Here is a 13,909-nt window from a genome sequence, read left to right on the forward strand (position 1 = left end):
CTCTCACTAGCATCCCCTTTCAGCTGACACCCGTCCACTGACTATCCTAGGAGCAGGGGTGGCACCCCTCAGGTCAGGTCCCTTGACATGAGTTTCTGTACTCACTGTACTGCAGAGACAGATCCTCCAGTGTCTCCCCTCTCGGTCAGCTTCCCTGGACCTCTGGGTTCAGCTCCTCACTATTACTCTTCCGGCTCTAAGGATGACCCCCCTGAGGCCACATGGCACCTCTACTGAGAAGGAGGCAGCTGCCCCCCCTCCCTCCGGGACTCCGCTCACCAATGAAAGACCTTGAAGGGATCGGGCGCAACACATGTTGATCCCAAGGAGGATGAGGGTCCCCAGTCTGAATGGTTGTAGACAAGAGAAGACTGCAGATAAACAGGTACAACTTATGAAGGAGGATTTGTTTAATCTCTGTGTATTGCCTAGGACCAGTCACTTCACTGGCTATATAAAAGGGTTTACAACCATTTTAAGTCTCCTGATTAGAAACTTGCCCATGCAGTTTACCCAAACCACAAACATTGATCACATTATATGATGATTTTTTTTTTTTTTGGCTAGAGTTCTGTTTTAAAGTCAACCTTTCTGAAGAGAAAAAAGGAGACTCCTTCTGAAAAAATGCTAGTTGCCTGTCTGTTAAGATGGTCCTCTGGCTTCAATACCTTCTAAGTTGGTAAACAAGACTGTAAATAAAGAAAATTAGAGAAAAATCAGAAGTCTGCTCTGGATTGGTGACTTTCTAAATCCAGGGGGTCACCGTAACAGCCAGGCAACTAGCATTAGGAGAAGGAGATTTCAGCAGTGACATCTCTCCTGCAGAATAATAATTCTCTCTGTTTCATAATGTATCTGTTCTGTACATATTCTATTTTTTCTCTGTTAGCGATGCATGCAAGTCTCTGCATGTGTTTCTGGGCTTGCCAATGCACTTCCTGATCCCCTGCAGGCACCGACACTGGAGCCGATCATACACACAAGAACCATGCTCTTTATTCACTACATACAGGGTGTTCTTATACCTGCAGTTCTTTTCCTACAAGGTAAGCAAATTAGTTCACTTATCCTCTGTTCCTGGTTCTGTGGACTCTCTGTGCTGTGTCTGGTTCTGTAGGCTCTCTGTGTTGTGTCTGGTTCTGTAGGCTCTCTGTGCTGTGTCTGGTTCTGTGGACTCTCTGCGCTGTGTCTGGTTCTGTGGACTCTGTGCTGTGTCTGGTTCTGTAGATTCTCCAAACTGTGTCTGGTTCTGTAGATTCTCCAAACTGTGTCTGGTTCTGTAGGCTCTCTGTGCTGTGTCTGGTTCTGTAGATTCTCCAAACTGTGTCTGGTTCTGTAGATTCTCCAAACTGTGTCTGGTTCTGTAGGCTCTCTGTGTTGTGTCTGGTTCTGTAGGCTCTCTGTGCTGTGTCTGGTTCTGTAGACTCTCTAAGCTGTGTCTGGTTCTGTAGGCTCTCTGTTCTGTGCCTGGTTCTGTAGGCTCTCTAAGCTGTGTCTGGTTCTGTAGACTCTCTGTGCTGTGTCTGGTTCTGTAGGCTCTCTGTGCTATGTCTGGTTCTGTAGGCTCTCTGTGCTGTGTCTGGTTCTGTAGACTCTCTATGCTGTGTCTGGTTCTGTAGGCTCTCTATGCTCTGTCTGGTTCTGTAGGCTCTATATGCTGTGTCTGGTTCTGTAGGCTCTCTATGCTGTGTCTGGTTCTGTAGGCTCTCTATGCTGTGTCTGGTTCTTTGGATTCTCTGTGCTGTGTCTGGTTCTATAGGCTCTATGTTCTGTGTCTTGTTCTGTAGGCTCTCTGTGCTGTTTCTGGTTCTGTAAACTCTCTATGCTGCATCTGGTTCTATAGGCTATATGTGCTGTGTCTGGTTCTATAGGCTATATGTGCTGTGTCTGGTTCTTTTGGCTCTCTGTTCTGTGTCTGGTATTCTAGGCTCTGTGCTGTGCTATGTCTAGTTTTATAGGCTCTATGTTCTGGGTCTTGTAATGTAGGCTCTCTGTGCTGTGCTTGGTTCTGTAGACTATCTGTGCTCTTTCTGGTTCTGTTGGATCTCTGTACTGTGCTTAGTTATATAGCTCTCTGTGCTGTGTCTGGTTCTATAGGATCTCAGTGCCGTCTTTGGTTCTGTAGGTTCTCTGTGCTGTGTCTGGCTTTCCAGGCTTTGTGTTGTGCTGCGTCTGGTTCTGTAGGCTCTCTGTTTTCTGTCTGGTTCTGTAGGCTCTCTGTGCTTTGTTTGGTTCTGTAGGCTCTCTGTGCTGTGCCTGGTTTCGTAGACTCTCTGTGCTTTTTCTGGTTCTGTAGCTTCTCTGTACTGTGCTTAGTTATATAGGCTCTCTGTACTGTATCTGGTTCTATAGGATCTCGGTGATGTGTTTGGTTGTGTAGGTTCTCTGTGCTGTGTCTGGTTCTATGAATTCTCTGTGCTGTGTCCAGTTCTGTAGGCTCTCTGGGTTGTGTCTGGTTTTGTAGGTTCTCTGTGCTTTGTCTGGTTCTGTAGACTCTCTGTACTGTACCTGGTTCTGTGGACTCTCTGTGCTGTGTCAGGTTCTGTAGACTCTTTGTGCTGTGTCTGGTTCTGTAGACTTTCTGTGCTGTGTCTGGTTCTGTAGACATTCTATGTTGTGTCTTGTTCTGTAGGCTCTCTGTGCTATGTCTGGTTCTGTAGGCTCTCTGTTCTGTGTCTGGTTCTGTAGGCTCTCTGTGCTGTGTCTGGCTCTGTACGGTCTCTGTGTTGTGTCTGGTTCTGTAGGCTCTCTTTGCTATGTCTGGTTCTGTAGGCTCTTTGTGCTGTGCCTGGTTCTATTGGCTCTCTGTTCTGTATCTGGTTCTCAGGGCTTTCTGTGCTGTGTCTGGTTCTGTAGGCTCTCTGTATTCTGTATCTGGTTCTCAGGGCTTTCTGTGCTGTGTCTGGTTCTGTAGGCTCTCTGTATTGTGTCTGATTCTGTAGGCCCTCTGTGCTGTGTCTGGTTCTGTAGGCTCTATGTGCTGTGTCTGGTTCTGTAGGTTCTCTGTGCCATGCCTGGTTCTGTAGGCTCTTTGGGCTGTACCTGGTTCTGTTAACTCTCGGTTCTGTATCTGGTCCTCTAGGCTCTTTGTGCTGTGTCAGCTTCTGTAGACGCTCTGTGCCGTGTTTGGTTCTGTAGGGTCTTTGTGCTGTGCCTGGTTCTTTTGGCTTTCTGTTCTGTATCTGGTTCTCTAGGCTTTATGTGCTGTGTCTGGTTCTGGAGGGTCTATTTGCTGTGTCTGGTCTTGTAGACTAACTAAGCTGTGGCTGGTTCTGTAGGCTATCTGTAGTGTGTCTGGTTCTTTAGGCTCCCTCTGCTGTGTGTGGTTTTGTAGGCTCTCTGTTCTGTGTCTGGTTCTGTAGACTCTCTATGCTGTGTCTGGTTCTGTAGGCTCTCTGTGCTGTGTCTGGTTCTGTAGGCTCTCTGTGCCGTGTCTGGTTCTGTAGGCTCTTTGTGCTGTGCCTGGTTCTATTGGCTCTCTGTTCTGTATCTGGTTCTATAGGCTGTATGTGCTGTGTCTGGTTCTGTAGGCTCTCTGTGCTGTGTCTGGTTCTGGAGGATCTATATGTTGTGTCTGGTCTTGTAGATTATCTATGCTGTGGCTGGTTCTGTAGGCTATCTGTAGTGTGTCTGGTTCTTTAGGCTCCCTCTGGTGTGTAGGCTCTCTGCGCTGTGTCTAGTTCTGTAGGTTCTCTGTGCCATGCTTGATTCTGTTGGCTCTCTGCATCATGTCTGGTTCTGTAGACTATCTGTGCCTTGTATGGTTCTGTAGGCTCTCTGTGTTGTGTCTAGTTCTGTAGGATCTCTGTGCTATATCTAGTTCTGTAGGCTCTCTGTGCTGTGTATGATTCTGTAAACTCTGTGCTGTGTCTGGTTCTTCAGGATCTCTGTGCTGTGTCTGGTTCTGTAGACTCTCTGTGCTATGTCTGGTTCTGTAGGGTCTCTGTGCTGTGATTGGTTCTATAGGCTCTCTGTGCCATGTCTGGTTCTGTAGGCTCTGTGCTGTGTCTGGCTCTATAGGCTCTCTGTGCTGTGTGTGGTTCTATAAAATCTCTGTGCCCTGTTTGGTTCTGTAGACTTTCTGTGCTCTGTCTGGGTATATAGACTCTCTGCACTGTGTCTGGTTCTGTAGGCTCTCTGTATTGTGTCTGGTTCTGCAGGCTCTCTGTGCAGTGTCTAGTTCTGTAGGCTCTCTGTGCTGTGTCTGGTTCTGTAGGCTCTCTGTGCTGTCTCTGGTTCTGTAGGCTCTCTGTACTGTGTCTGGCTCTATAGGCTCTCTGTGCTGTGTCTGGTTCTGTAGACTCTCTGTGCTGTGTCTGGTTCTGTAGGCTCTCTGTACTGTGTCTGGTTCTGTAGGCTCTCTGTGCTGTGTCTGGTTCTGTAGACTCTCTGGGTTGGGTCTGGTAATATAAGCTCTCTGTGCCATGTCTGGTTCTTTAGAGCGTACCGTGCCTGGTTCTGTAGGTTCTCTGTGCTGTGTCTGTTAAGAACCTGTAGGCTATATAACTAATCAGCTTTTTTAATTGACTCACATGCTGCTTTTTCTAAATAGTGATTGGCTTTATTATAAAACATGTATCTTCTTTTCCTCTTTAGAAAGCAGCTGTGAAAACAGTAAACCATTTCTAAAATATTATGAAACTGTATCATACGACAGGACGAGGCTTCTCCAAAGTCATCAGCGGTCAAAAAGAGCTACAAATGAAGAAGAAAAAATTGTGACCCTGGATCTCGCCGCCTATAATCGGTACTGATGGTATAGCTGATTCCCTCCGCTCCAGGTTCTCTCTACTCTAATGGCCGAATCCAGGTTCCTGACCAGGCCACCAGGGTGGAACTGGGACAGCTCAGTCGGGGCTGGCCAGGGGAGGAGAGTCTCCAGTGGGGCATGGAACCGGCCTCAGCTCAGACACAGTTTACACCATCCATGTTAGGGGGAGGCCTGAGCTCTGTCTGTGTCTTCATCCCGCACTTAGTAGCTCAACAGGAGGAACTTTTTTCTTCTCTTCACCAGGAATCCTTTAGGCATGTCTGTGGCAGAAGCAGTGCAGCCTTTTTACGGGGAATCAGAGTGGCCCGGGGGGGCAATTGCCCCCCTGGCCCAGTCCTCCCCTGCTTCAATCGTACATTTAGTGCAGCATTTCTCCTTTTTAGTGCAAGTAAATCCATCAGCACTCTTCTGAAAGCTGAACATTTTGCAGGATCAGACTATTGGATTGAAATACTTGAGCACAGTATTAGACCGGCAAGACGTTATAATATGATTGTAAAATCTTCTTTAGATTGATTAACAATTATTCAATGCAAAACATTGCCTGCTTGGATATAAATTACTTAAACCGATTTTAGGTGGACCTTTGTGTTGAATAGTTATTGTAACATGCTTGGATAGTTTGAGGAATGTTTCCAATTGGAAATACCAAAACCTCGTAGTCTCACCACAAGTAGACTTTTAAGGTGCCCCAGAGAAAGCTACAATACAAAGCATAGAATTGGGGTGTGATACACGCCCCTTTGTATTTTTTATTCATACAAAAACATAAAGGCCAGTGCACAGGTAAAAGGAACTGCATAGCCAACTTCCTTTCCATAATTAACCAGTTCTGGACAAAAAGGTTTTGCCCCCCCCCCCCAATAACCAGGCCATATTTTGCGATTCAGCACTGCGTTATTTAAATGGACAATTGCGTGGTCGTGCAACACTGTACCCAAATAAAATTTATGTCCTTTTTTTTCTCACAAATAGAGATTTCTTTTGGTGGGATTCGATCACCTGTGCAATTTTTATTTTTTGCGCTATAAACAAAAAAGAGCCACAATTCTGAAAAAAAAAACAACTCCAATATTTTTCACTTTCTGCTATATAACATTCTCAAACAAAAATTAAAAAATTACAAATTTTCATCCTTTTAGTCCAATTTGTATTCTGCTACATATTTTCTGTATAAAAAAAAAAGAAAAATCGCAATAAGTGTATTTTGATTGGTTTGCGCAAAAGTTATCACGTCTACAATCTAGGGGAAAGATTTATGTCATTTTTATTTATTTATTTGTTTATTTTTTACTAGTAGTGGCGGCGATCTGCGATTTTTAGCGGGACTGCGACATTCGCTATTGTCACACAACTGGGTGGTCACCAGCGCTAGTGATGGCGGCGATCTGCGATTTTTAGCGGGACTGCGACATTCGCGATTGTCACACAACTGGGTGGTCACCAGAGCTAGTGATGGCGGCGATCTCCGATTTTTAGCGGGACTGTGACATTCGCTATTGTCACACAACCTGGTGGGCTCAGCTTGCAGTGCTCTGCGCCCGAGCCCACCCTTTTTTGAAGCCTATTAGAGCCTCTGGCTCTAATCGCGTGCTTAAAAAAAAAAAAAAAAAAAATCCCCTATTGAAATCCATGCAACTGCATGTAGATTAGGGGGCGGGACGCATGGATAGGGGGTGCGGCGCCCCTGCATCCCCAATGGATGGGCCGCCACTGTCTTTTATTGACACCCATCCACTGACTCTTTTTGCTGCAGGGGTGGCCCCCCTCTCAGGTCAGGCCCCTTGACACAGATCTGTACTCACTGTACTGCAGAATCAGATCCTCCAGTGTCTCCCCTTTCAGTCAGCTGCTCTGGACCTCTGGGTTCAGTTCCCCTCTAGGCCCCTCAGGTCAACTACCTGAGGCCGCATGGCACCTCTACAGAGGAGTAGGCAGCCGCCCCCTCCCTCCAGAACTCCACTATCCAGCCGAAAGACCCCGAGCGCATGTGCTCCTTGCTTTTATACAGTATCCCAGCATGCACCAAGGCATGCCTCCAAATCCCCATGCTCACTCATTTGTCAGGTTTACTCCCACTGTCCAATATGCCTCCTTATTGGACCAGTGTGAAACACTCTGCAGACAGAACGAGTTGCACCTGAGCACAATGAGCAGACCTCACTAACAGATCCTGCTCTCTGGTAGGCAGAGAACAGTATAGATTTACCTGCAGTCTGGTAAGGAGACAGAGCTCAAAACTCTAGTCTCTCACTACACCTACCTAGGAGGGGGATACATACACCCAGACACACTCAGGAATACCCAGGCATGTACTTTTTTTCTAATTCCCCCGGTGAGTTGAGAATATTGGACATGAACCATTCATCTCTGTATTTCTTTCCAGAAACTTTGCACTGATGTTAAGAAGAGATAGCAGCGTTTTTGCAGATGATTTTACCGTCGTGTCACATGATCAGCCGTTACCAGTGGATCTCTCTTTTGTCTACAGAGGAAGTCTTAAGGGTAAGGAACAGCCAACAAGTCTAAAAACCAAATCCCTGGATTTCAAGCTTTTCCCTCCCTTATAATGCAAACTTTCCAAAAAAAAAAAAACTTTTATTTTTTTGGATTTTTTTTTTTTTTTTTTACACCAACTCTGTCCCATTGGGGAGATTTCCCTTCACTTCCTGTCTCTTAGCCGAAACAGGAACTTGGAGGAAATCCCTCCAAAACAAGGGAATCCCTGGTTGTCACCAAAACTAGTGTTTCCATTTTAGGATTTCTCTTCTATTCCTGTTCTTGTGACAACCCCAAAATGTAGCATTTCCTTTTCCATTTCAAGTTATTGTAAAGGATTATTGTTTACATCTTTTTTTTTTAACTGCTTGCTGACCACCCTATAGCACATCTACAGCTACAGGACGGCTGCACAGGATTACGTATAATAAAAAAAATATTGCAGCGCTATAATTTACACATATATATAATCATATATACACAGTGATAATCATATATAAAATAAAGTGTCCATAATCATGAATAAAGTGTCCAAAGCAAAAAACAATGTGATAAGAATAAAGTGCTCACTTGCTATGTAACAAATTAAATTCAAATGTAATAAATAAAAAACTGGTCTGCGGGATTTGCTGACCAGCTACCACTGTGTAGATTCACAGCAGGAGCACGCCCGATACCCGGAAGTGCAGGATCACGTATATATATATATGTGAGATATATATATATATATATATATATATATATACATACGTGAACCTAAAAGAAAATTGTGTAAAACCAGCGCTCTTAAAAGATATGTGAGTCAGCAGCATGCAAAAAGTGCAAATATACGTGATATATATATATATATATACACGTGATATGTATATATAAGTGATATATATATATCTATATCCCATATATATATATATATATATATATGGGATATATATATCATGTATATATATATATATATATATATATATATATATATATATATATATATCACTTATAAATATATATACATATTACGTATATATATATATATATATATATATATATATATATATATATTGTGACAGGAAGTCAGGTAAATCTGTGAGTGGTGTCACAGATGGGAGATACACTTCTGCTTGGTTTAGACAATTCACCAATTACTATAGGGTTTCGGCTGCAAAGGCAGCAGGAAGGTGTAAAGAAGTTGAAAAACATTCAGCTATTCAGAATGAGGAAATTAAGGCCTCTATAATTTGTCCAGAGGAAGTCTATTGATTGCTGCCTCCTGACGCCGTGTGGGTAGAGGAGGACAGTCAGATGGGTGCCTCCTGAAGCTGTGTGAGCATGGGAGAGGAATACCTCCTTAAGCGATGTGCGCTGAGGAGGGTAAAAAGTGTGAAGACTTCTCAAGGTGAGGTCATGGATTGTTTTCTATGTGAAGTGAAAAACAAAGGAATGTTTTCTATGTGAATAGAAAAACAAAGGAATGTTTTCTATGTGAAGAGAAAAACAAAGGAATGTTTTCTATGTGAAGAGAAAAACAAAGGAATGTTTTCTATGTGAAGAGAAAAACAAAGGAATGTTTTCTATGTGAAGAGGTCAATGAACATTTTCTATGTGAAGAGAAAAACCAATGGATGTTTTCTATGTGAAGAGAAAATTAATGGACTATTGATGGTCTGCTGTAGGATCAGCAAAGTTTGCCCAACAGTAGGTTGGGGACAGACTCCTTAGGTAGGTTCCTGTGTGTGAGAAGGTAGCCGCCCACAGTGGCAAGGGTTTATTTTATTTCATGTTTATTTTTGAAGTATGATGTTTTTGATGCTTGCACTTGTGTGAAGAAAATTGCAAGAATAAACCAAAATGTTGTTTTCAACCACTTCTCGGCTACCTCCCTGTGTGACGAACCCCCCCCCAAGGGGTCATCCACACCTGCCACCGAGCTAAATCCCTCACAATATATATATATATGTGATCCTAAAATAAAATCGTGTAAAATCAGCGCTCTTAAAAGATATGTGAGTCAACAGCATGCAAAAAAAGTGCAAATAAACCAACACTGAAATGAATAATGTATAAAATATTGCAGCATTATAAATCACACAGTGATAATAATATATAAAATAAAGTGTCCATAATCATTAATAAAGTGTCCAAAGCAATAAACAATGTGATAAGAATTCACCAAATTTGGGCAATAAATCAAATAATATATACCAAGTTGCGTAAAATTATTGATAGATGTAAAAAATATATGTGAAAAATCAGTAAATCATATAAAAAAATGAATAATATAGCTGTGCAAGATTCACATATGAACAAACTCCTTAATAATGAACGCACATTGTGAACATTACAATAAAGTCCCATAATGTGCTCAAAGCGACCACACTGCCTGAAATTGGGCAGAGTCGCTATATGGTGTGATCAAGGATCCAAAATTATTATGATCAAACAACAATCACCTTATTAAACCACCACCAATATGTACACCAACTCCCATTGGATGGTTGTTACCAGAGACAGTGCCCCCCCCCCCCCATTCTCATGGTATGCGCAAAAGCTCTTTGGGAATAACAGTATCGGGAATTCCCTCCCGGTTAGAATGAGCTCAGAGGGACCTCTTGTGCACAATTCCCATGAGAAAATATGGAGGAAAGAAAAAACTCCCCTCGTGTGATACCGTTTTAAATGAACTGATTTATTAAACAAATCCTTCTCCCATTGCACTTACATAAAAAGCATAAATCATTGATAGATCCACAATAGGAAGTGGTGCACCCTAGTGGTCTTTACCACCTCCGCGCTGGTTGACAGACCACAGACGCCTTCCTCCACTTCCTTCACATTAGCACTTGTGGTTTGCCATATAGCCCCGCCCTGACGTTTCGTCACTTCCGTCCAACCCCCCAGTAGAAGTCGGAAAGTGACAGAACACCTTTGGGATGAATTAGAGTGCCTCTGGAAGAATGGCCAAACATTCCCATAGACACACTCCTAAACCTTGTGGACAGCCTTCCCAGAAGAGTTGAAGCTGTTATAGCTGCAAAGGGTGGGCCAACTCAATATTCAACCCTACGGACTAAGACTGGGATGCAAATAAATTTCATGTCTGTGTAAAGGCAGGCGTCCCAATACTTTTGGTAATGTAGTGCTCTGTAATTATTAATACATTATGAAATTTATTTTTTAAAAACAAGCCGTGTAAGCACCTGAATGTGACCTGCTGTCAGCTGCTTGCAGTCCCTATATTGCGGAGCAAGAGAGGAAATGTTACTATGCTGATAGAAGGAGAGAGCAGCGTGACAGAGAATTGAGCTTATCACCGTGCTGATTCTCATTTCACTGTCCAGTCACAGGCAGAGGGCGGTTTCAGGGTGAGCTGAGTTAACCACTTGCCGACCGCCGCACGACTATCTACGTCGGCGGTCAGCCCCTCACAGGCAAACTAACGTAGGGCTACGTTGCTTGCTTGTGAGGGTCTAGGGAGCGAACGCGCGCCCCCGGAGGCGCGCTCCCACTCCCGCGTGGTCACGGACCCCCCCGCGCGTGTGACCAGCGGACCCGATGTCCGCCGGCCACTCGGCGATCGGCGGGGGAGAGGGAGAATGTCAGGCAGCTTGTGTAAACAAGCTGCCTGTCATTCTCCTCGCTGCAAAGACACTGATCACATGGATCTACTATGTAGATCCCTTGATCAGTGTCCTTACAGCTGAAGCCACAGCCAATCACAGTAGAAAGCACGCCCCTAGGGACACACACAGCCCCTCCCTCCCAAATAAAGTAACCCCTTCACTACCAGTGTATTTTTACAGTAACAGTGCATATATATAGCACTGATTAGTGTAGAAATGTCACTGGTAACCCCAAAAGTGTCAAAAATGTCAGTCAAGGGTCCGATCTGTCCGCCGCAATGTCGCAGTACCGCAAAAAAAATCGCAGATCGCCGCCATTACGCGTTAAAAAAAAAAAAACAACAAAAATGACAAAAATCTTTCCCTTTGTTAGTAAACGCGATAACTTTTGCGCAAACCAATCAAAATACGCTTTTTGCGGTTTTTTTTTACCAAACATAGGTAGCAGAAAACAAATTGGCCGAAAATGTTAAAAAATTTTGATTTTTACATTTTTTTTTTGGGGAATTTCATATAAAAAAATGTGAAAAATATTGTTATTTTTGCAAAATTGACGCTCTTTTTTTGTTTATAGCGCGTGATCAAAAAATCGCACAGGTGATCAAATACCACCAAAAGAAAGCTCTGTTTGTGGGAAAAAAAGGACGCCAAATTCGTTTAGGTACAGCATCGCACGACCGCGCAATTGTCCGTTAAAGTCACGCAGTGCCGAATCGCAAAATACCCCCTGGTCGGAATGGGGGTAAAATCTTCCGGGGCTTAAGTGGTTAAGAAGGAGGTGGGTTGAATGATGCTGGGCATCAGACTGAGGACATCTAGTGGCAGATAAGAGATCTGCATTGAAAGTGAATATCACAGCAAAAGCTGCTTCCCTTATTTTAGCTTTTAAAGTGCCATTCATTTTTATCTTGTTTTTTTTTTGGCTTTAAAGTAATACACAGCTGTATTCAATTCTTTTTTTTCTGCATAGAGTTTAACTTTAAAATCCTACAAACAAATAAGTACATTGGAATTCAGCTTTAAATGATTTTTAGGTTGTTAAAAAATTACTGGTGTTCAATTTATATCACTTAGGTGAGAACGACTCTTTTTGTCACGGTTCCATCACCGATGGCTATTTCAGTGGATCCATCCATACAAAGAATGGCACTTTTTATGTTGAATATGAAGAAAATCACAATGGCTCAATAGATCCTTATATTTATCATGAGTCCGATATTGGTAAGTACTTTTAAAGTGGACCAATCAGTAACCTTCAACTGTATGTGAAGTTTAGACCCTCTGTAAGGTTGTATGTAGCACCTTACTGGTTAGGTTGCTGGGATGTTAGGTACATGTAGTTCTTTTTGGCTCCTCTGTAGTCATTAGAGCTGGGGTTGCCACCTTTTCTTCAAGCCAAACCTGAACACTTTAGGGGGAACACTGTGGATTCTGGTTTAAAGGGGAACTCTGGGCTCCTCTGGCCTCCAGGCACACCTTCAAGGCTCAGCATCTAGGCCTGGGGCCTCTCAAAAGGCACCTAGACTGCTGATTGGAGAACCTCTTCTGGAACTGAGCTCAAAAGTTTTGTCAAAGCTTTGTCCAACCCATTGATGACAAACCTATTAGGGGTTGGTGAGCTAGGACTTTCAGTACCCACCTCGGTCACGGGGGTCTGGAAATCCCTCAACAGATTGATTGGCAGATAATGTGATACAGAAAGACCCGGAGAACCAGGTTCTAGAAGAGGCATTTTGTGGGTACACTGTGTAGTGCCATCCCTGAAAGCGCCACTGAGTTGTGCCCCAGGTTCATCTGTCACTGCCAGGCAAACAGCAACCTTCACTTCTCTGGCTCAGTAAACAGTCTAGGGGTTGCCTTTTTTTTTTAAGTTTATTGCAGATTAACTTGGATGGGGCTAAGGGAAGCTGTGAGATACTGCAGAACACTAAACAGGAATGTGAGGACACTCTTCCATTTGCAGCTATTATGTCCTTTGAGCAGTAGGGCACAAAGTGGACAGCACTGGGACACCACAGCAATGTTCCAGGCCAAGCAAACCTTAACCACTTGCCGACCGCCGCAAGTACATATACTGCGGCGGTCAGCCCCTCACAGGCAAAGTGACGTATGGGTACGTCACTAGCCTGTGAGGCTCTGGGGAGCGAGCGCGCACCGCCGGAGGCACGCTCCCGCTCGGTCATGGACCCCCCCGCGCGTGTGAGCGGCGGACCTGATGTCCGCCGGGCACTCACGATCGTCCGTGACAGCGGGAGAAAGGCAGGCGGCTGATGTAAACAAGCCGCCTGTCATTCTCCCCTGTGTAGGAATAGTGATCATACGATTCTACTATGTAGGACCGTTGATCACTGTTCCTACACCTCAAGCCACAGCCAATCACAGTTAGAATCACGCCCTTAGGGACACACACAGCCCCTCCCTCTCAAAAAAAGTTAACCCCTTCACTACCAGTGTCATTTTTGCAGTAACAGTGCATATGTATAGCACTGATTACTGTAGTAATGTCACTGGTAATCCCAAAAGTGTCAAAAATGTCAGTCAAGGGTCAGTCAAGGGCAGATCGCCGCCATTACGCGTTAAAAAAAAACAACAAAAATGACAAAAATCTTTCCCTTTGTTAGTAAACGTGATAACTTTTGCGCAAACCAATCAAAATACGCTTTTTGCGATTTTTTTTTTTTACCAAACATATGTAGCATAAAACAAATTGGCCGAAAATGTTAAAAAATTTAGATTTTTACATTTTTTTTTTTTGGGGAAATTCATATAAAAAAAAATGTGAAAAATATTGTTATTTTTGCAAAATTGACGCTCTTTTTTTGTTTATAGCGCATGATCAAAAAATCGCACAGGTGATCAAATACCACCAAAAGAAAGCTCTGTTTGTGGGAAAAAAAAGGACGTCAAATTTGTTTAGGTACATCGTCGCACGACCGCGCAATTGTCCATTAAAGTCACACAGTGCCGAATCGCAAAAAAAACCCTGGTCAGGAAGGGGGTAAAATCTTCCGGGGCTTAAGTGGTTAAA

At 43.6% G+C, this 13,909-nt stretch overlaps 1 protein-coding gene across 1 annotated transcript in view; it reads left to right on the forward strand.

Moving 5' to 3' along the window:
* The first annotated feature begins 865 nt into the window (after positions 1 to 865).
* The window catches only part of ADAM10 (ADAM metallopeptidase domain 10), a 55,174-nt gene continuing 42,130 nt past the window's right edge, over positions 866 to 13,909 (forward strand). The window contains exons 1-4 of the mRNA XM_082271962.1: positions 866 to 1,046; positions 4,597 to 4,747; positions 7,158 to 7,276; positions 11,956 to 12,102. Of these exons, the coding sequence (XP_082128088.1) occupies positions 896 to 1,046; positions 4,597 to 4,747; positions 7,158 to 7,276; positions 11,956 to 12,102 (568 nt within the window). The 5' untranslated portion in view covers positions 866 to 895. The remainder of the gene's footprint in view (positions 1,047 to 4,596; positions 4,748 to 7,157; positions 7,277 to 11,955; positions 12,103 to 13,909) is intronic.

This window comes from Pelophylax lessonae (assembly GCF_965119305.1).
Source record: "Pelophylax lessonae genome assembly, chromosome: 1".
NCBI lineage: Eukaryota > Metazoa > Chordata > Amphibia > Anura > Ranidae > Pelophylax > Pelophylax lessonae.